The 27,913-nt window shown below is 42.6% G+C and overlaps 1 protein-coding gene across 1 annotated transcript in view; it reads left to right on the top strand.

Moving 5' to 3' along the window:
- The window catches only part of CLASP1 (cytoplasmic linker associated protein 1), a 266,679-nt gene that overhangs the window by 147,139 nt on the left and 91,627 nt on the right, over positions 1-27,913 (top strand). The window contains exons 19-22 of the mRNA XM_084643407.1: positions 1,660-1,830; positions 19,193-19,300; positions 20,912-20,938; positions 22,616-22,783. Coding sequence (XP_084499533.1) covers positions 1,660-1,830; positions 19,193-19,300; positions 20,912-20,938; positions 22,616-22,783 — 474 coding nt within the window. The remainder of the gene's footprint in view (positions 1-1,659; positions 1,831-19,192; positions 19,301-20,911; positions 20,939-22,615; positions 22,784-27,913) is intronic.

Below are 27,913 nucleotides of genomic sequence, written 5' to 3'. Positions count from 1 at the left end.
ATGACTTGTACTATATACCCCTGACTAAATCTTGGGTGCTCTGGAGCAGCAGGCAGCCCAGGGGCACTGCGGGTGCTCTGGGGCAGGGGGTGGCTGAGGGGCGCCGCAGGTGTTCAGGGGTGGGTGGGGCAGCCCAGGACCCCTGCAGGTGCTGGGGGAGGCAGCGGCCCAGGACCCCTGCTGCTGCTGGGAGCGGGGAGAGATTTTGTGGGGCTGGCGGGTTCGCTACCTGGCTCTGCACAGCTCTCTGGAAGCAGCGACATGTCCCTAGGTGGAGGCGTGGCCAGGCAGTTCTGCACACTGCCTCTGCCCCGAGCACTGGCTCCGCAGCTCCCATTGATCATGGTTCCTGGCCAATGGGAGCTGCAAAGCCAGTGCTCGGGGTTGGGGCAGCATGTGGAGCCGTCTGGCCATGCTTCCGCCTAGGAGCCAAGGAACATGTTGCTGCTTCCGGGGAGCCCCCCGAGGTAAGCGCTACTCGGAGCCCTCACCCAGTCCAGTGCCCCAAATCCTTGCCCCAGCCCTGATTCCCCTCCCACACCCAAACTCCTTCTGCTGATTGTGGGGGTGGTGGTGGTGGTACGGTGGCCCGAGACTGCCCCAGCAGCAACTGGTGCAGCTGGCCCAGGGGCTGCCCGAGCTGCTCAGGCAGCCCCTGGGCCAGCTGCATTGGCCATTGCAGAAGTCCTGTAAAATCACAGAATCCATGAGCTCCATGACAGACTCCAGGCTTACATATAAGTAATATATTTTTCTGCTCACAGATACCATTGCAGAACAGCACTGTGAATTAGTTCAAAATAAAGAGAGACATGGTGGATGAGGCAATATATTTTAATGGACTGATGAGAGTAGGGGAAACTGTACTTAGAAAAGAACAGGGCACTGGTAATGAGATACGAAATCATTGACATCTAGGTCACTACTTCTAGGTATTCCAGCTCAGGAGTTGCCCCAAAATTTTACTAGTTGGTGAGTGGTGCTATGTGTGAACTACATTGAATTTCACAGTCTAGGTCTCAGTAGATGGGGCTATAGCTTGGTCTTCACTTAAAAGTTAGGGCAACATAGCTACATCGCTCAGGGGTGTGAAAAATCCATACCCCAAGCAATGTAGCTACTCTGACGTAACCCCTGGTGTAGACCCAGTTAGGCCGCGGAATAATGCTTCCATGGATTTGCCTACTGTTGCTCAGGGTGATGGTGTTTCTACACTGGCAGGAATATGCCTTCCATTGGTATAGATTGCATCTACGTTATGGGGTTGTGCCATAGCTAGGCCACTATAATCCCTGTAGTGTAAACATGGCCTGCATCACATAGCCACCACCCGAACTGCCCTTGATTAGGGCCTTGTTTGCCATCTCAGCAGAGAGGCCAAGGCTTGAACGGGTTGTAGAGACTGAACTACCCTAGAGGTGGCCTCTTAGGTCAAGGCTGGGACACATTTGCAGGGCAGCAAGGGGAAGCTTACACTCTCTCTGTGAGTACATTGTGCATCATGGTCTTTCTGGCCCTTTACATGAGCACTGAAGTCTCACACTGGGAACACTTGAACGTTCTTATTCAGTTGCTAACTGGGTGCTTTGAAACGAAGAGTCAAACAAATTAATCCTCACTAGCCTTGATTGTGTGTCTGTTCCCCACCCCTGTCTAAAGCCTCTACAGTGAGTACAAAATCCGTGTCAACCCCAGGATCTCTGCAGCGGTCTCGCAGTGACATCGATGTGAATGCAGCAGCTAGTGCCAAGTCGAAAGTAACATCTTCTGGAGCTTCCACCCCTTTCAGTTCCGCGGCAGCCCTGCCCCCAGGCTCGTACGCATCACTAGGTGAGCCTCTGTGTTCTCTTAGAAAACAGATAATTTCTCCAGTATTATAAACTACGTGACTTTAGTATTAGATGGCTTGTTCTGAATATAAGCCACGTCTCCAACAAGATGGTCACTAGCAGTCCAGAACCAGTCTGTGCTCTCTGGCAACGGGGGCTAAAGAAAAAGACATTTCCAGAGGGAATCAGCCTTGCAGGAAACACAGTTTGCTTTGAAACACTTTTCTTTCTTCCTCCGTTTCCAGCACTAATCAGCACATTTATGTTGTGAAGAGATGTTGTTTTGACTCTGACAGTCCAGGGGAGGATACTTGCTGCCCAGTTCACCGTGGTGTAGCCCCTCTGGAACTAAAGAACAAGTTTACTGCAAGTTGTTTTATGCTTTGGGTAGCATTAAGTATGTCTTAGCTGCATTTGATCCTGAGCTAAGGAGCTGTCTCTTCATATAAGTAAGGGATAGAGAAGCAAAGAGAGGAATCTGACTGATTTGTGAGTATGATGTAGTTACTTTTTTGGCCTACGTTAAAGGCACAAGTTCACCTTCCTCCACTCAGGCTCTTTTTGATGGTTTAAAACATGCTTTGTGTTCCTTTTGCCATTTTCTGTTGCCCCAATTTTTTCATGCTGACAAGTGAAGTCACCATTTGATGTAGAATGTACTTTTCAGGTGGCATGGCAGGCTGCATGGATGAGGAAATACAGTTCAGAAACAGCTAAAAACAGTTGCTAGATTATTTGCTTGCTTGTCAGTTTTCATTAGCCTAGATTTGACCCAGGGAGAGCTAATTACCTGAGCTAGGATCTGATTCTGAAATTTATTGTAATTTACATCAGCCTTACGCTGATGCAACTCCATTGACTTCTACCAGATTAAGTGATTGTAGCAGGTCGCTAAGTGGTATGAGAACAGATACCTTGCCTCCTGTTGTGCAGATTGCTGAACCTTAGCTGTATCAGTTGAAAACTTGACTTCATAGCACAGGATACCCTGGCTCTCTTGTCAGTGTAATGGGAAATACTGTATGAATTATATTAGGATATATGTATATATTCCTTCTGATGGCAGGCTTCACTTACTGCTAAAATCTTTGTCTTAACTTCAGTTCAGTGGCTCCGTTTGTTTCAGTGGTTTTGTTGTGAAGTGTTTGCCCTGGCTTAAATTAGTTGCTCACATTGACTTCATGGTGCAGTGAGAACTGCAGACAGAATACTGGAGTTAAATGCATGTTTCTTGTCATTTCCCAAACTTTAGAGGCTGAACACAGAAAAGTGAAAGTGCTCTGTTAGTCTCACTCCAAAGCAGAGTGTGTTTACTGCTCTTCTCTGATACTCTATTTCTTGTTTAAATGATGCATGGATTGGATCAGCTCTAAAGGGCACTCCTTTCCTTTTTGCCCGTAGAAAAAATTGCACATGCAATTTCCTTTGGTTGCCTTGCCCATTACTCCAAGAGGAATGGGCAAGGCAAGCAAAGGAATGGGATTTAGCAAAGCTGTCTTTAATACATGGTTGCAATGGGACCAAACTAATCTGATGCTAAGACCGGTTCAGATGCTTCATGCTTTGAGTTGCTGATTAACCAAATATTCTTTTCCGGTTTCATTTCTTTAATTGTATTGATTTTTTTGCTTATTTCTGTAGCTAATGTACAGTGCCCACTTCTGTTAATATTACTAACTCTTCCCTATTTACCCTCTCCTTATTTTTTTTAAATTTGCCTAAAGATGGTACTACCACTAAACCTGAGGGTAAGCAGTCTGTCTGTGTGACTGAGGTGTGTCTACAGTTGTACCACCCCATCTGGTCTCTGTTCTCACAAAGTGTTACCTGATTCTCATCTGTGCTCACTGGTGACCTGCATGAAGTGTTGCATGGTTGTTTGGCTCATTATGACACCATTAGGTATATGTCACTTTCTCTCCAAGATCCTCCTTGAGATTAGGCACCAATCTGATTTTATGACTCTCGCTTCCAATCTTTATGTGAAACTAGTTTAAAAGCAATGTTGTATACACGTCTCCATGCTAAAAAGGTGCTGTTGGTTGAAGGTGACCTACAAAAGGATAAAAACAAAGGCTTGTGGTCGTCTGCTTCATTGATATGCATAAAGAAGGTCTGCTTTGTTGTTCTATAAGAAATTTAGGTCATGTCTAGTCTGTTTTTTCAAGGAGACTCAGGGTGGCAGGAGAATTAGTGAAATGATTATATTGCAAATACTAAGGAAGTGAAAGCTAGGAAAGGAAAGGATATTTAGTTAGCCTGTTCAAACCTCTGGGTTTTGTTTGTTTTTGTTGTCTCTTTTTAACTCCTGTGCCTGGTAAACAGTTGAGAGTGAAAACCTTTTTGTTAAAGGCTTAACACCCTTGTCCCTTCATTTAATGGTTGAGAGAGCTCCCACTCCAGTTCCTCCCGAGAAGCCATTTAAAAAAATTATTTTAAGGAAAGACAAGTCTTGATGTTCCTGATATTTCTATAGTAAAAAAGGCAAGCATAAAACTTTCTTTTTGTGGGGGAGGGAGGGAAGGCAAGGAGGATGAGAGTGTTTATGCCGCCTTTACTCATGACGAAAAAGCCAAAAAGCACAACCCCACCCTCCTCCCACCCCCCTTTTGCAAGTCACCTTTTAAGGGATGTATTACTGATTTGTGGGACTGTGTGTGAATACCTAGATGGCTGTTTGTATTAGAATGTAGTTTCCCAAGAAGCACCACCATGTCACTGTGATGTTTGTTTTTCCCTCTGATTTCTGATAGATATATTATTTATAGGGATAGATTTCTACAGTCTCCCGTGCAAGCCCTTATACTTTAGGATCCATCAACCATCGTGTTGGTTTAAATCAGTGTTTCTCAACCTTTTTCTGCTGGTGACCCTCTTTGAACTTAAAAAATAATTGTGACATCCATTACGCCGCCCCCTCCCTCCCCCCCGCAAATTGCCACCCCATATCTTAAGTTTGGGGCTCTGAGCTTCAGCCCCCCCCCCCCCCCCCAACAGCTCAGGGCTTCGGCAATTTAAAGTTCATTTACTGTTTTTTTATTTTTTTCCTCATTAGAATATCAGTCCTTATCTAGCTGTTTTTGCTGGAGGAGACTCTGGAGAGAAAAGCAAGGAAAGCCAAACTTTATTATATTCTTCATATTTCAAATGAAAAAATTAACCTCCCCCAGCCCCTTTGTTCTGAACAGTACCCCCTTTTGGCCTCTCCTTACATATCATATAAGATACAAACTCATTTTTTAGGTCACCTCCAAGCAACTGTTTTAGAATCTCCAATTTTTCTGTGCAATGTAGTTTGACCTTTGCAGTGCAGTAGTGCTCATGAAGTATGTGTGTAGTTTTCTCAGGACCAATATCTCAGATTAGGAGAAAGCCAGAAGTGAGATATTCCAGTTAATAAGTGCAAGTTAAAAGCTGAATATCAGGCCATAGATTTAAAAAACACGGTTACCTGGATAGCTCTGTAAAGCACCATGCTTGAAAGTTACCCTGTGCTGGGAGCCATCACAAGGCCTATGCGCAACTTATGTCTTGTGCCGTCCATCTGCACAAAGGTGAATTGGGCCCTAAATCCAGTTAGTACCCACTCCTGCAGCCCTTTCGCCTGTGTAGCTCCCTTGCTCTTCACTGGGAGGTGTGTATGCAGAAAGATTGCAGAATCAGGCCTTTGTAGAGCTATACAAATAGTTACTATGATCCAAATAGCTGGTCATGGCTGCATAGAAACTTTCCCGAGGTTTTCTTTAAGCAGTTACATTCCGGTGGGAAACAAATTCTGAGCTTGCGGTGCAAACCCTGTTAAGATTTCTGTGCTACTATCCCTGGAGAGGGACTGGTGGTTCAGAACCTGCAATACATTAGGTCAGGGGTGGGCAAACTATGGCCCGTGAGCTCCTGCTGGGAAGCGGGGTCTGGGGCTTGCCCCTCTCCAGCCGGGGTGCCAGGTCAAGAGCCGCACCACGCGACTCTGCCCCGCTCCGGTGCTCCAGCCGGGGCGCCAGGTTGGGGGCCGCACCACGCAGCTCCCGGAACAGCCGCATGGCCCCACTCTGAGGGTCGGGGGCCACTCCATGCGTAGGAGCCGGAGAAGGGACATACTACTCCTTCCGGAAGCCACTTAAGGTAAGCCCCGCTCAGAGCCTATACCCCATAGCCTCTCCCCACACCCCAAGCCCCTGCCCCAGCCCTGATCCCCCTCCCACTCTCCAAACCCCTCGATCCCGGCACAGAGCATCCTCCTGCACCCCAAACCTCTCATCCCCAGCCCCACCCCAGAGCCCTCACCCCAACCCCAATTTTGTGAGCATTCATGGCCCGCCATACAATTTCTATTCCCTGATGTGGCCCTCAGGCCAAAAAGTTTGCCCACCCCAGCATTAGACTCTGCTAACAGCTCTGAATTTGCAAACAGATTGTGGATAGGTGTATTGTTACGAAGTTGGGAAGCTCAGATGGGATGAGTTCTGCCCCTCTTTGGGCAGACGTTGCAGTTTTCAATATCTTTAGTATTCCTGTCAGTGTTCAGCAGTCAGCCAGACTAGTACAATTTTTTCAAATAAAAGTATTATTATAGTATAATGACTTCTCAGACGTTTATTAGAATTTTGAAGTCATTCTAAGCACAAGCTCACACATCTTACAGAAACCTTAGGGCTGGGAGCAAACAAATTACTTGCAGCTCTTGACTTCAAAGTAGTGTGATTTGTTCCTATCAATAAATTGGCAGTTAAGTTTCATATTAAAAAATGCTTTGAACTGATGCCAGCAAGTTAAAGAAGTATGGGCTGGATGAATGGACTATAAGGTGGATAGAAAGCCGGCTAGATCGTCGGGCTCATCGGGTAGCAATCAATTGCTCCATGTCTAGTTGGCAGCCGGTATGAAGCGAAGTGCCCCAAGGGTCGGTCCTGGGGCTGGTTTTGTTCAATATCTTCATTAATGATCTGGACGATGGCGTGGACTGCACCCTCAGCAAGTTTGCAGATGACACTAAACTGGGATACGCTGGAGGGTAGGGATAGGATACAGAGGGACCTAGACAAATTAGAGGATTGGGCCAAAAGAAATCTGATGAGGTTCGGCAAGGACAAGTGCAGAGTCCTGCACTTAGGACGGAAGAATCCCATGCATCGCTACAGACTAGGGACCAAATGGCTAGGCAGCAGTTCTGCAGAAAAGGACCTAGGGGTTACAGTGGATGAGAAGCTGGATATGAGTCAGCAGTGTGCCCTTGTTGCCAAGAAGGCTAACGGCATTTTGGGCTGTATAAGTAGGGGCATTGCCAGCAGATCGAGGGACGTGATCGTTTCCCTCTATTCAACATTGGTGAGGCCTCATCTGGAGTACTGTATCCAGTTTTCGGCCCCACACTACAAGAAGGATGTGGAAAAATTGGAAAGTGTCCAGCAGAGGGCAACAAAAATGATTAGGAGACTGGAACACATGACTTATGAGGAGAGGCTGAGGGAACTGGGATTGTTTAGTCTGCGGAAGAGAAGAATGAGGGGGGATTTGATAGCTGCTTTCACCTACCTGAAAGGGGGTTCCAAAGAGAATGGATCTAGACTATTCTCAGTGGTAGCAGATGACAGAACAAGGAGTAATGGTCTCAAGTTGCAGTGGGGGAGGTTTAGGTTGGATATTAGGAAAAACTTGTTCACTAGGAGAGTGGTGAAGCACTGGAATGCATTACCTAGGGAGGTGGTGGAATCTCATTCCTTAGAGGTTTTTAAGGTCAGGCTTGACAAAGCCCTGGCCAGGGTGATTTAGTTGCGGATTGGTTCTGTTTTGAGCAGGAGGTTGGACTAGATGACCTCCTGAGGTCCCTTCCAACCCTGATATTTTGTGATTCTAATCTGTGTGGGCCAGATTCAGAATTCCATTACATTGGTGTAAATATGGAGTAACTCCATTCCAGTCAATGAGGCTTTCTTTGGATTTATGCCGTTATAACAGAGATCAGAATCTGACCTTATGTAATTTTTAATATACTGTGAAGGAAACGTGTGTCTTTTTTGTAACCAATGATATGGGAAGATATCATCTTTCCAAATAACCTTCCTTCCCTCCCCACATGTAAGATAACCACATGTCCTTGATTTGATTGTGTTTTTCCCGAAGTGAGCATTACTGCATATTTTACAGCACATATTTTACAGGGTAATCTGATGCTAGAAATAAATTTGTACATTTATTATGTCTATATCTGAGCAGCCTGGATAGCTCATTTTATAAGGGGTCTGACTTTCATCATAGTTAACCTTTAAATGTTTTTAGAAAATACTTTATATTGGTCAAGTGTTGAAAATCCTTTGTATTTTGCAAACAAATGACTGCAGTAAGAGAGCATGAATTTATTTCTGTGTTCCACATGTCTTAGAAAGAAGGTAACTGATTACCCGTGACTATATTTATATATACATCCAGGAACTTTTCTTATCCTTCTCCCCCTGTATTGAATTAAACCTAATGACTCCAGTTTTTAAACAGATTTTCTGTTAAAGAAGGGGACTTTATAAGGACTGTACTTTCCCTTGCCTTTTTGCCTTATTTCCAAAGCGAGCACAAACATAACCCTTCAGACACTAAAGTCTAATCTCTCCTATAAAGGGAAGAGAATGACATATAGCTATATGAATTTTGTCCATTGGAAAAGAAATAAAACCTAACTGTTTGGTGTATTTGTTAATCTCACAGATTCACACAGAGTGGTCAGGTGAGTGATAAATACTGTTTACTGAGCCTCAACAGAGCATTTGGAGAAGCACAAACTTACAAGAAGATGTCGTCCCTCCTCTGTCCCGCTATCCTTACTTTCACAGCACAGTAGTTTAGCCTGAGTAAGGGCTTTAAGATTTGTCCCTAAATCTGAATGTATATTCTAGCTGAAACAGAGATACTTAGGTGATGGATTTCTTTCCTATTTTGGTCTATGGGTAGGGTGACCAGATGTCCCATTTTTACAGGGACAGTCCTGGTTTTTTGGGACTTTTTCTTATATAGGCGCTGTCATAAATATAAAGGGAAGGGTAACCACCTTTCTGTATACAGTGCTATAAAATCCCTCCTGGCCAGAGGCAAAACCCTTTCACCTGTAAAGGGTTAAGAAGATAAGGTAACCTCGCTGGCACCTGACCCAAAATGACCAATGAGGGGACAAGATACTTTCAAATCTGGACGGGGGTGGTGGAACAAAGGGTTTGCTCTGTCTGTGTAATGCTTTTGCTGGGAACAGATCAGAAATGCAAGCCTTCCAACTCCTGTTAAGTTAGTAAGTAATCTAGCTAGAAATGCATTAGATTTCCTTTTGTTTAATGAATGGTAAAATAAGCTGTGCTGGAGGGAATGTATATTCCTATTTTTGGGTCTTTTTGTAACTTAAGGTTTTCCCTAGAGAGATTCTCTATGTTTTGAATCTGATTACCCTGTAAGGTATTTACCATCCTGATTTTACAGAGATGATTCTGTTACCTTTTCTTTAATTAAAATTCTTCTTTTAAGAACCTGATTGATTTTTCTATTGTTCTTAAGATCCAAGGGTTTGGGTCTGTGTTCACCTGTACCAATTGGTGAGGATTTTTATCAAGCCTCCCCAGGAAAGGGGGTGTGTAGGGCTTGGGGGATATTTTAGGGGAAGACGTCTCCAAGTGGTCTCTTTCCCTGTTCTTTGTTTAACACGCTTGGTGGTGGCAGCATACTGTTCAAGGACAAGGCAAAGTTTGTACCTTGGGGAAGTTTTTAACCTAAGCTGGTAAGAATAAGCTTAGGGGGTCTTTCGTGCAGGTCCCCTCATCTGTATGCTAGAGTTCAGCATGGGGAAGGAACCTTGACAGACGCCTATCTTCTCTTCCTCTCTCTGCCCCATCCCCGCCCCAGGTCCCGTTTTTTCACAGTTGCTATCTGGTCACCCTATCTATGGGGACAACCTATGTCACACTTTTGGCATGCTGTTTATTTGGTTTCCAGGAAAATGTACTTTATTTTACCTATTTATTTAAGCAAAGCAGCACTATAGCATTGTTGTGAGGTGGTTCATTCAACTCCCTATACTCTGGAGGTCCTACATTTTCAGCATAAAATCTGTTGATAACCTTGGATGAGTTGAGATTTGCTTGCAGGGTAAGGCACTTCTTAGCATGAATAAAACTGGCAAAATCTGGTGTCCCTTATGTTTGTAAAATAGGACTTCTGCTAGATGTGGCTGGAATCCATATTGATGCTCATTGTAAACTCATTTATATGAATAACTATATAGTTGATAACCCTTAAGCTTTGTTTTACCGGTAGATGGGCACAGATGCCATCTAGTGGTGAATCAGTTAAAAGATTCTTAGAACCTGCTGCAGGATTTTTTTTTTATCTTTTTCATCACATGGAGGAGAACGGGCTCCTCATGTAGATATGTGATCTCACACAGAGAGAATATCAGTTATCGTCTGTGTTCGTATCAGTTACTAAAATGTGATTGTGATTATTTTTTTCCAAAAGCGCTGAGTTGATTAAACTATATTATGGATTTATATTTATTAATTTTCAGACAGTACATTTAAAAGAACTTTCCTTCACAGAGGAACATACAGGCTAGATCCTGCAAGGTAGCATGCACTTCTACCTCCCTCTGCATCCGGTGGGAGTTGAAGGTGCTCATTATCTAACAAAAGGAGCTCAGAAATTTACATGATGGAGCCCTTGAGCTTAAGAATTGTTCAGAACAAATCCTTTTGTTTATTTCAGTGTGTGAATACATGAAAATGACCAACTTAAGTGTTTTTAATATATCATATTTATATACATAAAAGAATAAAGTTATTTCCAGCTTGAGATGTTGGGTCAGATTGTGATCACAGTTATATCTTTGTAAATCTGATGCCACTCCATTGAAGTCAATGAAATTATGGTGGATTATTTGGATAATATCTTAGAAATATATCTGCTTCATCTCGTTATTTATACACTATTGGATAAATTTACCAAACTTCTGCATTTGTTACAAACCTGAACTTGGGCCTGGTTCACTGACTGTCTTTTTAAAAATTACCAGGGCTTTTTAGTCTTTAAAACCACTTAACACAAAGCCCTTCAAAAAGCTTTCTGTACTGAGAGCAGAATATGGCCTGATAGGTCAAGTTTCAACCAAGGGCAAATTTTTATGCCTGCATATTATGATTCCTAGAAAATAGCCTGGGCATTTCCTTTATCTGTTCTCTTTACAGTAACATTGCCATGGAGCTACAGTAATTCTTTTGGAGAGGGTCAGAAAAATTAGTGATTACAAATTATGACTCATTGCCTCTGCAGTTTGAATTGATATGAAAACAAAGCCAGTGAAAGAAAGAAAGAGCTTCTTTTTGCCCTGCCTTTTGGGAAGTAGCTATTAATTGGTGGGATTTGATGCATTTTTCTAGTAAGTGCTGCATAAAATTCATTATTCCAACTGGGATGTAATGACTCAGTAGAGAATTTGCATTTGCTCATAGTCAGAGGCAGCACAGTTGGACTATGTGCAAATGCAAATTCTAGGATACAGCATCTTGCTTGCAGGTTACTCAGAGACCCTAGAAAAATGCTTTCTGTTACTGTAATAGTGGAATCTGTCTTACAAGCTATCATATATACTTGAGATTTTCATAGCAAGCCAAAGGATTTAGATCTGTTTTCCATTATTTTTAATGGGAATATGTGGCTAAATTCTACAGACTAATTTAAAAATCGTGTGTGTGTGTGTAAACTCAACTTTGGGATAGTGTTGTTTCCATATGCTTACAGTGTGTGTGTGTGTGTGTGTGTGTGTGTGTATATATATATATTGCTGTAACCAAAAGGAAACAATAGTATCCCAGAGGTGAGTTAATAATGTATGAATTATCCCAGAATCCCTCTAGGTTGTGTTCCATCTCAGGCAGACCTGCCTGCAGGGATCTAATGAAATAATGATTTTGATTTCCATGTGATCATCTTTGTTTCTGATTTACATAAGCACAATGACATCCATAGAATATCAGAGTTGGAAGGGACCTCAGGAGGTCATCTAGTCCAACCCCCTGCTCAAAGCAGGACCAATCCCCAATTTTTTTTGCTGAATTTCCCAATGTTTTGGGGTTCCGTGTTTGTGGCATCTGTTGCACCAGCATGGCAACACCTGCTTGGGCGAGAGGGTGGGAAAGGCTTCTGCACACATCTCTCTCATTTAAATCCATTCATAGTTCAGGTTGCTCAGCTAACTCATTATTCAGTGTTTGGGGGATGGGAAAGGTTTGGAATCTTCAGCAGTCATTCACAGAGCAGGAACTTGAAAGTGTTTGGTATATGATCTGTAAGATTAAATGCCCTGGCTATGGATAAATAGATAGACTTTTAACTGGTAAAAGTCAGAGACCATAACTTTGGAAAGAACAGTCATGGATAAGGTGAAGACCAGCTGTCCGTTTAAAGTTCAGCTGTTCGAAGTGCTTTAAAATCTGGACAGTTAATTGGATTGTGTTGAAATTTGGTGTGTATCATGGGGGCCCAGGGTATTGTCAAACTTGGGGCCATTTGGCAAAGGAGTTCCTGCAACACATCTCCCTGAAAAAGCAGCTTTTCTTAAAGTTGCCACATTCTGTCAGTGTTTTTTCCCCTCACAGACAGAGATCAAACCAGAGCTCAGGTCATTGCACCAGGATCTCAAATGCTCAAGGGACCCCCAACAGAGTGCACGTCATCCACCAGTCCTTTGGGGGACTTCAGATTAAAATGTTATTGAAAAGCAGTTTGCTTCTCTAGGTAGGCATGCTAGGGCTTTCGTGCCTATTCATGTGCCTAATGGATTATACTGAGCATGTGCAGAGAGGGTAATTACCTGGAAAACTACCTTTATATCACAACACTTGAGTGGCTCTGAGAGTATGTTATGGTTACTGAATCTGAGACCAGTCTGGGCACTGAGAATTCCAGTCCAACCTAGTGCAGAAATGTGGAGTAAAAACAGCAGGTATATTGTGCTAGTCTGCCTCTGTCAAGGTTTTTATTTTGGGGAAATATAATCACAGTATAGCACAATGTCCAGAAGGTGCTTGAAACCATCTTTTGAAAAGAAACTGTGCAAGCAAATGCTCACTGGGAGGGGAGAGTGTTTAGGGGTGGAAAAGTGGTTGGGGAGAGGGGTTGGGATCAGGTGAGGAGACTGGGGGACTACGAAGAGATGGGGGGACATCGAGAAAGGGGGTGTTGGTGACACTGGGCACTACTCTAGGAAACTCGGAAGGGTAAAAGACCACAAGTGTCGATGAAGCCCTCTTGCTCTAGGCCCAGGCAAACTGAAGCTCCTCCGCTCCTTAAACTTTCTGTAACCCTGCAAAACTATAAAAAAGCTAGCACACAAACAAACAAATTTGCACACGGCTCGCTAGCCAAAACCAGCTTCGGCCAAAAAAACATATAAATAAAAAATATTTAAGAAAAACTAGTAACAAATATAACCAAATAAAGCAAAGCTCAAGCAATGCTAATAAAAAAAAAAACATAACTAGCCGCTTTAGCTAATTAGCTACAATATTATACAAAACAACAAATAATTAATTATATATACTTATATAATTAAATAAAAAATATAAATTATATAGTGTAATCTGCATTCAAAGCTGCAAAATTTAAAACAATTCAGTCTCCCTGCGCCATATCTAAAGCTTCAAATAAAACTCTCTGCTTCTCCACCCCGTTGTAGTCATTGGTGCAACGCACACCGGGCAACAAACCCAACTGTTGCTTGCCTCGGGCACTCTGTGCCGGCAACAGGGGGGAGTGATGAGGGACTGGGGGAGAATAGGGGCAGATGTGCCTGTAAGTTCCACATTCCCTTCCTGTCTGTGTACCATGATCTGGTGGCCCACAGCCTGTCTTCAGGGATGTGACCCTGCCCCCCACCCCCCATTTCCTGCTCCTCATCTTGTGAACCAGGTTCTGGAGGGACCTTTCCTATCAGGGGATGTCTGAACTCCTCACCCTCTGGGATCTGGGGGTCCCTGCCCCCCGGAGGAGTCTGAGCCCAGCTGCCTGCCCCCATGTTTGCACACCAGGATCTAGGAGCCCATGCGCATCTGTGAGGGGTTGACCCCTCCTTAACTGCCCCCACCTCCTGTGACTCAGATTATGGGGGTATCTAAGCCCCTCTCACTATCCCCCCATATGAGCCAGGATCTGGGAAACCTTGCCCCTCTGGGTGGGGGAGGCATGCTCAGCATACACCAAGAACACACTGCTGAGACTGGGATGAGGAGGTGAGAACAGGTTATACTTGACACAGGTCAGAAACTCTCCAGCACTGGGGAGAGGGGAAGGGAACACCCAGGGATGTGAATGGAGCAGTTCACACATCTCAGACTACATTCATCTCCATGAGGTATTCTCTTTCTGCTGATTTCAGAGTAGCAGCCTTGTTAGTCTGTATCCGCAAAAAGAAAAGGAGTACTTGTGGCACCTTACAGACTAACAAATTTATTTGAGCATAAGCGTTCATGAGCTACAGCTCACTTCATCGGATGCAAATAAATGTGTTAGTCTCTAAGGTGCCACAAGTACTCCTTTTCTTCTTTCTGCTGAGAACATCTCATTGAGATGAAGGGCCACTTAACACCCCTCCGAGCCTGCTGTGGTGCTGATGGAGATGAGTGCCTGTCCCCTCCATTCTCCCTCTCATTTTATAAAATATTATAATGGAGCCCCAGCTCTGTTCTAGCTAAGGACGGGAAGTCCCAAAGGAGGACTCCTTAGTGCTCTGATGTCCATGTGCTTGTGCGGGTTCTTGAAATTTGCTGTGCCTCATGGGAGCGTAGTCTGGGGTTAGTGATTCAAATGTGAGGACAGCTGAGCAAGGAGTTCCCATGATACAGCCCCAGGAAAAAACCTGCATTTTGTTAAATTCACAGATTCTAGCAAGTTTGAATTCTGAAAGCCACTCTGGGCAGAAATCTGAGAATGAACTGTAAACTTTAGGGGAAAATCTGCCTATGTCAAGGCGTTTGGGTTTGTTTTGTTAGTTAGTTTATTATTATATTTTATTTTTCAGAAACGTAATCTGAGTATAGCAAAATATTCAGAAGGTGCTGAAACTATTTTTTGAAAAGAAAATAAATTGCACACATGAATACTGACTGTGAGGGAAAGGGTGATTGGGGGGCAAGGGTAGGCGGTAGTAGAGGAAGATAGGTCTGGGTCTGCAGCAAAGGATGGGGGCATTGTGAGGGGGATAAATGGCAATGTGTGGAAGGGGAGGGAAGGGTTTGGAGGGCTTAGGTAAGGGGGAAGAGAGTAGGGGTTGGGGGAGGAGAAGATACAAGGGGTTGGAGAATGTGACGGGTAGCAGAGGAAGATGGGAGTTTAGGAATGGAGGGGTTTGCTAGCCCTGAATTCACCCCTTCCGTGTGTATGTTGGGATCTGGGGGAGCCCTACCCCTCTGCAGTGCTCTGAACCCCTGTCCCTGCCCACTGTGCTTTCCGGGATCTTGGGGACCCTGCTCCTCTTCAACTCACATTTCTGAAAACCAGGAAGTACAGAGTTAAGGGAAATGCCCCCAGAACCTTAACTCTGCTCTCTTTGGGTGGTGCCCCACTAACATGCACACTCCCACTTGGTCTTTTCACTAATGGACTGGTACTACCTGCACTTGCCCTGTGTTCGAATGGTCAGCCTGCTCCCCAGACAGAATACCACCCTTGTAAAATGTAACTACTGCTTTATACCCTTTCCTAACCCCTTCACACTAGCTCACAGGATAGCACTTAAACCTAAACTTTCCCATACCCATCATTGAATCCACAGACTGCTCTTATATCCCACCTCACTACTGACAACACCCATGGCAAGAAGCCCCCAGGGCCCTGCTACTGACAAGACCTACACAATTCTGTACTGAAATGATGCAGACTGGAACCGCAAGGCACACTGGTACCTCTTTCTTTTGATAATCACCTGTGGGGACTCAGAGCGAGATCGTCTCATGTCACAAGCACAGCTCTTCCAAGCTGTGCCAACTTCTTCTTCCACCATTGAATGCAGTGATACATAACACAGTGAATGCAGCTAGAGTGCGTGGAGGTAATTCCCAGGGCCATTGTCAGCTCCAGAGTTAAGGTTGCATGAGTCTTTCACTTCACTCTGTATTTCCCAGTTTTCAGATGTTTGAATTTTGCTGAACTCATTGTTCCAGAAGGGCACAAGCCATCACTGGGCAACCTCTGTGTTAAGTTTTCTGCCATTTCATATGATTCAATAGAAATGGTCTGGGACAAAATAATCCCAGAGTGACCTGTTATCATAACGGTATGATATATCTACCCTTATATCATCATTATGTATCAATGGGAGATGAGTTTTCAGTGCTTTCATATAATGGCACAGTATCATGGAACAAAGATGGGATAGCATCGTGTTATGCTTGGAGTCACAACTCTGCAATGCTTGAAATTAATTTAGTTCTCATCAGTTGCTGGGCTTGCACCATGTCAGGCAAGCATATGGAAATGGGGAGAATGCCACACGTTTGTGGATTAGGTAACCGCAATCTCACTTGCATGGTGATGGGACATCTGCTTGTCTTTCAATACAGTTACATGCTCAGTTACAAATACAGTGCCTGTTTAAGAGGATGAGAAAATTTAAGTCCTATTACTAAAATAAGGATAAAACTCTGCTCTCAGATCAAGGTGGCCATTCTCAGTGTTGATATCTCTCCCCCAACATGTGAGGAACCCCCACTGAATTCAGCAAGAATTTTGTGCATGGTAGAAAGACCAGATATCAGTGTTGAGATCTGCCAAGCAAAACAGAAGGCAGACTTTTACTTAGAAGCCCTGATTCAAAGCCCAGGGAAGTCTTATCATTAACTTCAAAAGGCATTGGATTGGGCCTGAATGCTTTATTAGCATGGCTGGAAACAAACATGCACTGATTTATTTTGACATTTGTGTTCTGTTCCTCTAACTCTTTCCCTCCTACTTAATGGGGCTGGCATTTAAAAAGAAAAATGATATCTTGGTTCTTCCGCAGGAACATCTTGATGTCTTGGAGTTTAGCCTTGTGTTTTATAAATGTAGAACAATTGTTTATTACAGTTAGTTCCGATTTCCTTCTGCTGTTTAAGAAATCAATTTCTTATTTTATCAGACACAGGAGGAACAGAAAAATTCTGGGACCTTGAACTGAAAAAAGTGGGGGAGTGCACGCAAAAGGAAAATGTCAGACTCCTTCCATCTTATCCGTACTGTCAGGGCAGGCTGACCTCTAGCACATACAGGTTACTGATGCTATTTCCCTGTGAAATCCGTTACAGTTTAGGCGTTGAATTTCAGCTTATCAGCACAGTTGCCATCCGGTACTTTGTACAGTTCTCAGTCCTTTCCATCGGTATCTCAAAAAGTTTGAAGGATAAGATAGAACAGATTAAACTCTTGTATGGAGTTGTCACCTCCAAAGATACGATATGGGCCTGTGTCACCCTCACTCTTTCTTTTCTTCACACACAGTACTGCTGCTGCCACTGAAGTCTAGAAATAGAGCACAGCCTGCATGCCAAATTTTGCACAAATTGTGCAAACCCACCAAAATCAGTGGGATGTAAGTCAGCATAGAATTTACCACATTGAGGCAGGGAACATATGGGGCTAGATATTCTCTTGTGCTGGAGCTCTCCTGGGTGCAGAGGAAGTGACAGGGAGCTGGGGCTAGTCCCAGCCATGTGATGCTCTGAGCTGCTGCCAGTTCCACCACTGACGTTCGGTCTTTAATGGAACTTACACCGGGATAGGGATAGCACAGCAGCGTTCTGCCATGTCCCCTACTCCCCGCTGATGCATCCCCCTCCTGTGCTAGATGGGGAGCAAGGCAGCAGATACAGACCCGGATCACTATATTTACACCCACCAAAAGGAACTCTCTTCTGGGCAGTGGTGATTGTATATTGGCCCCTTTTCCTGAGCAGTGCTTAGGGGCTGCAATGCTGTAGAGAATCTGGCCCAGCATTTCTACTGTGCCAAGTCTAGAAATATTTTTTCAATGGGAAAATCTCTGTAAATTCCGAAGCCTACTTAGCTATTGTTTTTAAAACAGGACACTGAAAATACATGTATTCTAAATTCAGATTCAACCCATGTTTCTCACTTCTCATCTCCAAATGTGAACCTGTTCTTATGTTTGTTTTTCCTCTGAAACTGAAGTTTCCTGTTAGAAATACTGTCTGGCAGGCTTATCAGAAGTGTTTTCCAGCCATGTTACCAGTGTTCTGAGAGCTCTGACAGAAAAAACATAGCTGTCAGTCTGTTCAGTCAATCCCAAACTACCGACCTCTGTCTTGTCCTGTGTGCATTGGTCTTGTCTCATAGGAAGTGTGAGCTCTTCAGGGCAGGAAGTGTGCATCTATCGGTGTTTGTAATGCCCCAGTTACATTTATGGTACCATGTAAATGTTCGATACCAACAACAGTGGCGACAGATTTATGTGATCGGTGGATGACATTGTCCAGAATGTGTAATCTTTTACATGCCTCTTTATTTCCTCTGATTATCATGCCTGAAACTTGAACTTGTTCTCTGAATGCAGTGTTGGTACTGGCATCAGTCCCAGGACTGTTTCAAGTTTGGCTGAGAACGGAGGTGTTGAAAAGTACGGACAGAGGTTTTCTTTTTGTTGGTCTTAATCATCATTCCTTTTCTAGCAACTAAAGACTCATAATTGTGTCCAAGCATTGGAAAGAACATACTGTCGGGAACAGCCCTGACCAAGCAGGGACATGCACTGAACAAACTAATGGGTCTTTTCCAGCTAAAATTTCTGTGAGGGAGAAATAAAAAGGACTCTGAACAAGAAACTTTATACCAATTCTTTGCTTAAAAAAATAAAGGGCAGGTACAGGATTTCTCGCACAGCGTTGATTGCATTGCATGGGACTCTCCATTACAATTAAAGCTGCACTAACTTGGGGGGTAAATATGCTGAATTTATATACACCAGGGGTAACTCTTAGAGATGACTTTTCCAACATGAGCATAATGGGCACACCTGAGACAAATACATATGGCCAGGTGGTGTTAGCAAAATCTGTCACTGAGGCATGCTTGTTTGCAAGCGTAGATAGGGGTACGAAAGCATTGGTGCCCAAATGTGAGATTTTCTGGGTGCACCTGTTATGCCCATATTAGCAACTTTGTTCCTTCTTGTCAAAAACAATTTTGATTGCGTTTTAAACTGCAAGTGCCACTCCAGGGAATTCATTTCTTATCGTTACTTTTGCAAAAAAAAAATTCAATATAGAACAGACAGCAAGTTAGAAGCCACAGCAAAGTTTCCCCTTGGGCCAAGCTGCTAACATTCCACTTTTCTTTGCATTCCCCAGGTCGGATCCGTACGAGGAGGCAAAGCTCTGGAAGTGCCACAAGTGTTACCTCAACGCCTGCCGATACCCGAGGCCGCAGCCGTGCTAAAGTAGTTTCACAGTCCCAGCGTAAGAAGCTTTTCTTTTAAGGGATGGGAAGGAGCTATATTTATTAATATTATCTCTTATTTGTATTGTGGCAGAGCCTGAGGGCCCCAGCCAAGAATGGGGCCCCCTTGTGCTAGGCACTGCATGCACATATCACAGAAAGACAGTCGGCCCCAAAGAGCTCACGGTCCAAGTCGTCGTTAAATAATAGGGCCTGAGATTTAAATACTTAAGCATAGAAATTGCTGTTTTTCTGTTCATTGCACAGCACAACCAAAAAATTCCAGTCATGTAAAGTTTGTTACTATATATCAGACTAGATAATATATATTGGACTTCTGTAAAGTACAACTTAGTGAGACACCTTCCTTGTATCTCCAGCCTGCTACTGTCTGTTGGGTTCTTGTTCTCCCAAGCTTCTTTTGCTTATATTATCTCATCTCCATATGTGTTAAGAATGAGCTGTCTAAGTTAATGTGTAAAATCCTACATAGATTTAGGAGGAAAAGATGTGCTCTCTGATCCACATGGCATATCCTGGCTCTGAAGTTCCGGTTGCATGGCATGATTCCCCCATGAGGGGAGAGCAGAATATCTGCCATATGGATCTGAGAGGAGAATTTTGACCCAGAACTCAGAAGGTTTGCATATGGGGAGCATGTTTCCAAGGAGAGGAAGTGCCTCTTCATAGACTGAGGAATCTTAAGTTTGTGTGGGAAGGTGGGAAGAGGACTCTTTGTTATGAGGACTTGTCTTGCTTTGCAGCCTCACTGAAAAATGTCTGCTCTGTTCATGGCGTCACTTCTTCACTGAATGTCAGGCTAGAGGGAGGAGGGAACAGTTTTAAAGTCATTATATTGGAGATGGTTTCAAACAGAAAACCTCAGGCCTTGAACACCTTCATACTATGGTGGTGATAGTCTGGGATTTGGATGCAGAGATCCAAACCCACCTCAATGGCTTTGGATCCATGTCCAGTCCAAGCAGGAAATGACCTTTTTCCTGATTCCGGTTCAGATGAAGCTGAAATATCTCAAGAAGGATTTCAGTTCACGATGGTGGAAATCTTACTAGATCAGCTGATCTCTCAAGGCTTCTCCCATTTGGTGCTGAAATCTCTCTGGAATGGCTTGTGCAGCTTCAAGGCAGTCAAATCTAAACCCGATCCCTAACCCTAGTTTGGCATCAAATCGCAACGCCAGCCAAACCCGGATCTGAACACCATCTCTTAGGCCAACCTCTGCATGAAATAAACCACTCTAGAGTGCAAATGTAATACAGATATAGGGCCAAATTCTCCTCTGACTCACGTGCTGGGCAACCCTGTTGCCTTTTTCAGAGTAGCCCAGCTGTAAGTCAGGGAGAATTTGGCCCACCATAGATGATTGTCTTCACTCAAAGAAATTTATGAGCCTAGAGAAATTAAGTGGCAGTGGAAAAATGTACGCAAGTTGGGCCCAGCTACTTATCAGCACATTAACTCACTGTATTTTGCAGAGGCTTAGGAGTAGTGTATGTTTGTAAATAAATCAGTTCACATTATGTATAACATAATGCATGCTGAACTCTGTATTGTCTTACTGTCTTTTAATCCACTTTTTGCCTGTCCTTTGGTATGCTCTCATAAACAAGGATCCAGATCAGCTAATCCTGCTGGTGGTAAGAAACATTTTCCGTTTCTCACGGTCTCTTTCTCATGTGCTCTCTTGTTCACAGTTGTTAACTATTTCAACATCTTGGGTCCCCCACCACATTATTCACTGTGGGAGGTTGAAAAGGCATGTTCTTAAAATAAAATCAAAATGTCAGATTTGTATTGTGATCACTTCAGCTTTTCCATGATAATTAATGTGATAAACATACGTTCTGTGTAATGAGGGCACCCCTTTGTGAAGTTACTGTAGGAATTGCGAAGAAGATCCTGCGATTTAAACCCTAGATGTCAAATTGTTCTATATCAGTTCAACCCCTTTGAAGTGGAATCACACCAGTGTAACTTGGAGGAGTATTTGGCCTTCAGAGTGCTGCATTAGTGTAAAAGAGGAGGTACATGTGTTTAAAATCAGTCACAAATGTTCAGAGCTTTGGCGTGCTCCCAGTGCCATATGTTGTGGTGGTGGTTGTGGGGGGCAATACATGACTTCAGAGCTTCAATCTTTGCAAAATGTCACCCTGCAGAGAATAGGAAAGGGCAGGTAAGTTTATAATGTAACTCTGATGTTTCAAGTATTTTTCTATCAACTAATAAAGTTGTGTAAACTTTTAGATTAGAGACTCCAGATCAATTTCTGTCTCATCTATTATTAGTTGTGTGAATTAATCTTCTGATGGAAATGGTTAGAGCTGGATATATATAAAATATTTTAAAAACAACAACCCATGAATATTGTTCAAAATGTTATACTTGTTTGATTCTTTGCATGCCTTTCAGAAGTACTTTCCCTGGATATTCTAGCAAACAAGTTTATTGACAGTAGAGCTCACAGCTACCGCATATTTTCAAGGTCGTCTTTATACAGCTAAGGAAGCAAAAAGGGTCCCAAGTCCAGTTCTTTTAAAATCCTTTGTGCTTAGCTTTAAGCAAACATCAGGGAGAATAAACTTGGAGTTTGAAAACATGAGCATTCCCGCCCAAAACTTGATTCTATGAGTTTCTTAGATCCAACCAGACAACAGAAACATACCGTGGAAACCATGTGTCCAGTCAGAAATGCCAAATGCAGCTCAGATTTCAAATATTAACTAATGAACAGCTTGAATACTCTGTGTGAATAAATCTTGGTCAGTAGGCCGTTTGCACAGATCAGAGTCTAGAAAAATGTGATCTGTTCATGGACAATTCAAATAGACAAGAACAGACAAAATTGACCAGATATTACTATATGTTACAAATAGTTCACCCAGCTGCAAACTTACAGCTAAGCAATTTAATTTTAACCAGTCAAACACATATACAAAGTAAATGTTTGTGATGACCAGCTGTGGTGACGTATCCACAGGCTATATATGATTGGGTCATTTATCTTAATCTACTAGAATTCTGTTGTTGAGATGGGGTTCTTAATTTTCCCCCACTGGATTATTTTATCTAAAAATTTGTTCTTTAGATGCACTGGCCAGACAGGCTGAACAATACAAGCCCAATTGTTGAGTTGTGTATTGTGTAGGGCCTGAGCCAAAGCCCATGGAAAGACTTACTTTAACTTCAGCAGGCTTTGGATCAGTCTCTTAGATGGAGCCCTCTTTATTTCAGGCCCTGTTTAAAAATGATTAAAATCCCTATCTTGAATTGTCCAGAAGATTTATCATGCTTCCTTACTTCTGGTTCCTTTGTAGCTGGCAGCCGGTCTAGTTCCCCTGGCAAGCTGTTGGGAAGTGCATACGGTGGACTGACCAGTGGAACAGCCAGAGTCCCACCAGTGCCATCATCCTCAGAGAAACGCAGCAAGATCCCTCGAAGTCAGGGATGCAGCCGAGAGACAAGCCCCAACAGAATAGGACTAGGTAAGAATTCTTACCGACATGACATCTCGACCAGCTTGCCCAAGGGAAGGTAATTCATGCTAACAAGAAAACTACATGACTGCATTTTACCATCATGCACTTTTGAATCCTTAAATTATTAAATTAATTTCAATGTGAGGAAACATTATTAGTGATTCAGTTTTTAAAACGTCATTTTAATTTTCCTTGTTGATATCTGTTTTCAGAGTGGGTCAAAAGAGTGTATCGTGCCTTCTGTTTGAAATTGTGGCATCATCTTTGTTATTTCTGAATTAGGATGAAGAAAGAATTAAGTGAAGGGGAAAGCCCACCATTGCAAAAATCTCACGCTTAAATACAACTGTATGGCCCAATCCTGCGAGGAGCTGAGCAACTCCTGTGAAATGCTGAACACCCTCCGGCTGAAATCTCTGGGAATTGATTGAAGTCAGAGGGCACTCAGCACCTTGCAGGATTGGGACCTGTTTTGGGAAATATGGCACGATGAACGGTTTATGTGCATCACCTCATACATCCTGGAGTCTTTTATTAGATTGCATTTTAGATTCACGTGCTAAGTATTTTGCTCACAGATATTTTTGTCTATGTGGAGACACATTGGCTGTTGTATAAATATTCTGTATGCACTTTTATTTTCAAATTTACCAGTGATCTCTCTAATTCGGTTTAAATCAGTTGAACAAGCATTATTCCAGAGATGTTCACAAACACAGCTGTCCTTTTGAATGAAAGCAGAAATGATTCTCTGTATATGTTCTGTGGACAAGCCAAAGCTATACTTAGTGCCGCTATTGTGAGTATTTGCAGAAATTAACCAAAGTTTACACGGGAAAAGAAATTCTTAGAAATGATTTTTTCATTAAAAAAAGGATAATATAGTTTTACAGAGCTTATAAGAAGTTGCAGCTAAACTCATTGTGTGAAGTTGTAGCCTCGTTGAAGTAAATGAGTTTTTGCCATTGGCTTCAATAGGGCTAGGATTTTAGCCATCATCTTTTAAATTTAAGCCCCGTGCTCAGTGTATAACATATTAGATGTCAACATAGAAGTACTCCTTATTTATTTATATTTCAGATTTATTGAAATGATCTTAGGTCTCTCTAAGAGTATATCCTGAATTATGATCCATTAAATTTTACATTATTTATGGTGAATATTTTGCAAAATTAAAATTTCTTCTCCTCTGATGTTATCTATTTTTATTATGTCTGTATAAATATATTGTGCTTTTTTGTTTAGTGTTTTTAAAATCCAAGCTGCCCCCTTACTTACTGAAGTTAACTATTCTACTGTCATTCTGCAAACTGGTATTGTCCGTTAAAATGAAACAAACTCTGATATTACCATGTTTATGCTGATAATCATGTTACATGGACTATTTTGAAACAGTCCTTATTATCTGAAGGGAATTTATTTTGCATAAATCACTCTTGGGTTGTGTGCATTCAACTAAATTATGGGAGCCTTGGAGAATTTCCTATAAAAGTGTAACTTATATCCCGTCACTTTTATATGCCTCCCCTGCAAAAATCATCAGTTCTTGTTCCTTGGGAGTGTGAGGACTCTATCAAATCTGTCAGTCTTTTCTTTCCTTCCGGGTTGATGGTTGAAGCCTATTCTTTTGTGCTGTCATTGGAATCAGGGTGTTTTTTGAGTTTTGTATTGGTTTAATACTCAAATGTAGAAACTCTGCAGCTTTATTGGACCTTTAAAAAAACTAGACACTAGACAAAGCAATAACATTTGTTTGGATTGAGTTATATTTTGAAACTTAAACTTTAAGATCGCACAGTCCTCTTTGCAACCTCTTCCCCAGGTATTAATTACCCTGTATTTTGGTTGTTAAATTATTTTATATTTTACTTTCTTAAGAGTCTCAGATCCTTTTTACCCTCACCAGTCATAGAGCTGCCCATTTAATCAACTAGCACCTCCCATCCAGTACATCCTACGCTTATTGATAGGCTCTCTCGGGCTCTGATTCAGGAAGGTTCTTAAGTATGTTAAGCAAGTGAGTAGTTACAGTGGGACTTACTCATAGGCTTAACATTATTCACATGCTTATCTGCTGTGCTGAATCGGAGCCTTAGCTTTGAGGGAAGTGTTTAGTAGTAAATGGCTTGATTTTCAAATGTGCCCAACTCTTGCAGCTGTCTTGGATGTTCATTAGTGTTGAAAAATCAGACCATTAGAGCCCTGGAAGTTAGGACTCCTGGGTCCTATTCTTGGCTCAGCCACTGACTTGTGTGGTTTCTGAGTAAGTAATTTAGGGCCAGATTGTGACTGGTCTGTGTTGTGTATGCAAGAGAGGGAAGATGCTAGGAGCTCATCTCCTCTTGCGCCACCCCCGGGATAGTCCATGCAGAGGCCATCCACGAGGGCAGGTTTTATGCTCCTCTGAGGGCAAAGACTTTGTGTGGCTAGTAGTGGTAGTGGCGGTAGCCCGCCAAAGGGGCACAGAACCAGGGCCATAGTCCTTTCCTGGCCTCTTTCCCCTTCCCTATTGGCCAGGGGTGTAGCAGCGGATGCCTTCCTTTCTTTGATGGACACCCATGGGATGTACTGTGCCTTGTGAGTTATCATGTCTCTTGGAGATTCTACTGGGCTGGTCAGGCTTCATGCCACGCCCTGCATGGGGGCCTGCCTATAAGATGCAGTGGTGTCCAAAGTGATTTTTTTTTTTCTTTTTAAGAGGGCCCCACTTCCCCTGAGTCAAAATAGCAGATTCCGCTTTCTTTCTCTGCATCCATCCACCCGTATCATTTTGTCTCCCCCGGCTCTTTAGTTTTCCCTCATTTTGGAACTTGTCTTCTGTCCAACTGGCCGCCTGCGTTGTGGTCCATATTTTTTTGGAATGGGATCCTGAAGTCAACCCTTCTGGCTGTCTGACCTTTCTGTCTGGATGACTTCTTCTTGCAGACAGACTCCCCTCTGAATCATGACAACCCCTGAAATGTGGCATCTTGTACAGCCACTATTTGTCTTATACCTAAAGTGATCCTATTCACAGCAATGGAGAACTGCAAGGCAAATCCCTGGGAGTTCATGTCATTTTTCTTTTCTGTGGTCCTTCTATTCCAGTCGCTCATTCTGTTTCCCTTGTGTATATCTCTCTCCACCAGCGTAAATGTCTCGTATTTAAATATCACTCATTACATCAGGAAATCAGAATATAAGTTGTTGTTGTTTTCTGGTTGCTTGGATATTGTGTCTAGTGGGTGGCCTCACATCCCAGTATTCTCTTTTGATTTGTAATATCCAAGAGTACAAATGCCTCATACTGCATGCAGGGTTTTTAATCCATTAATAAAGAAAAATGTGTTGCCTGTATCATTCATTCTGTAGTGATCACGTCTGTCGCACTGAGAATATGTGCTAGGCCTAGGGTGCTTAAACCAGGAAGAAGACTGACAGATGAAAAATACATTTCATGAAAGTGTTTGTGATAAATGGATGCCTGTGCAAACTACCTCCATGTGAAGGCTGTCAAGATTTACATGTAAGCATGTGACCCAAGAGTGAACAGTCCTACTTTTAGAGAACCCCATAGTTCCAAGTAAGTGTATTTCTCATGTAGATTATGTTTGGGAGTTTTCCTTTTCACCCGTAGTTCACTCTTAAGCTTCCTGTTCCTGCCCTATATATTTTTTTATCTGAGGCGTCTGTATTTTTGGGTCCTAATTTCATTCACTCCATGATAATCCTACTTATTATAACACCACCTCTCTATCTCCTTCGTAACTTTCTTGGCTTCTGGGCATGGTGGTGTTATTATCAAGTTGGTCTATAGTTCATCTTGTATTGTTCAACATCAGAGTTCAGACATCAGAACCATTAATTCATCAAACAGATGTATGAGTTAGGTTTTGGAAACCTGGAAGGGAATTGAGAAACCAGGAATCTGGCAACAGTTTATATCTGAATTTCTTACTCTATATGGGAAGGATTCTATTTTGTCCTGTTCTGTTATACGTCAAGGGATACTTTGAAGGCCCAGCACTTAACTGATAATATAAAAACAGATTATTTTCTCTGACTCTGTCCTCCTCATCCCTAATATTCTGTTCTTCAATAACGAGGACTGCAAAAATATTCAATTTATTATCACATTCCTTGATGATTCTACAAAATAGTCCCGGTGTGCTGAATGGTAATTTTTCTATTACCGTGGCTCTGTTTGCACTGTCCCCAGCCTCCTCCATATGTGAGCAGGAACTATAAACATTTATAAGACTCTGCACTCAAAGGCATGCATACGACATACTTTTGCAAATATGAACATCCTGCTGAGTACTGAGGATGGAGCAAACAGGCAGAGTAGGTGACAGCACTAAGGTATGTGCAGCTCTGCAGCCTGGCCATCCAAAACAAAGCTAAAGGACCTGATTTTAGTCCAGGCACTGTGAACAGTTCCTTCAGGGCCTTTCCTAACTACTCATTTAAAAGTAGCTACTCTCGTTTCCAAAGACTAGTACAGTGAAAAGACTCTGTACAGTCATTAATTATTTCAAGATAAATTCACAAAGCTTAATTGTAATTCAGGTTCTCTTTGTTACATGTACAAATGTGATACAGTGCATTCTTTGTTATGTAGAACTAATTTATAAATTATGACTCATTGGCATGTTGCTACCATATCCAAATAAAATAGAGTTTACAAAGGAATAATCCAGTTACGGTTTACATGAGGCAGTTTTATTGTTCACTTTTTACCCCGAACTTAAATTATTCAAGAATTTACTCTTAACTGATAGGTTAAGTATCCCTCAAAGGGCCCAATCCTGCTCTCCTTATTCAGGCATAACTCCCACTGACGTTGGTGGGCCACTTTTTGATCTTGGTTACTGATCTCAATACATCTTCAATGGAGTGACTGTGGAATTATCAGCAGAATTATCAGTGTGCCTGAGATCAGAATCTGGCCCAATGAGAGTTTTGTTGGGGAAAGGAGTGCACGACAAGGACTTTTGTGAAGTGTATTTCTGTTTTTAGATATGTTGGGCAATTAAAATTAAGCAGCTTTTGGTAAAAGGACAGAAACCATTAAAACCCATGTTGTCTTAAAATTAAAACTGCTTTGTAACCCTCTCTATTCACAGTATCTTTCAAGGGGGAATTTACCTCTGTAAA

This window comes from Lepidochelys olivacea, assembly GCF_965140295.1.
Source record: "Lepidochelys olivacea isolate rLepOli2 genome assembly, chromosome: 11".
In the NCBI taxonomy this organism is placed as follows: Eukaryota; Metazoa; Chordata; order Testudines; family Cheloniidae; genus Lepidochelys; species Lepidochelys olivacea.
This window is presented reverse-complemented; position numbering and strand designations above follow the sequence as displayed.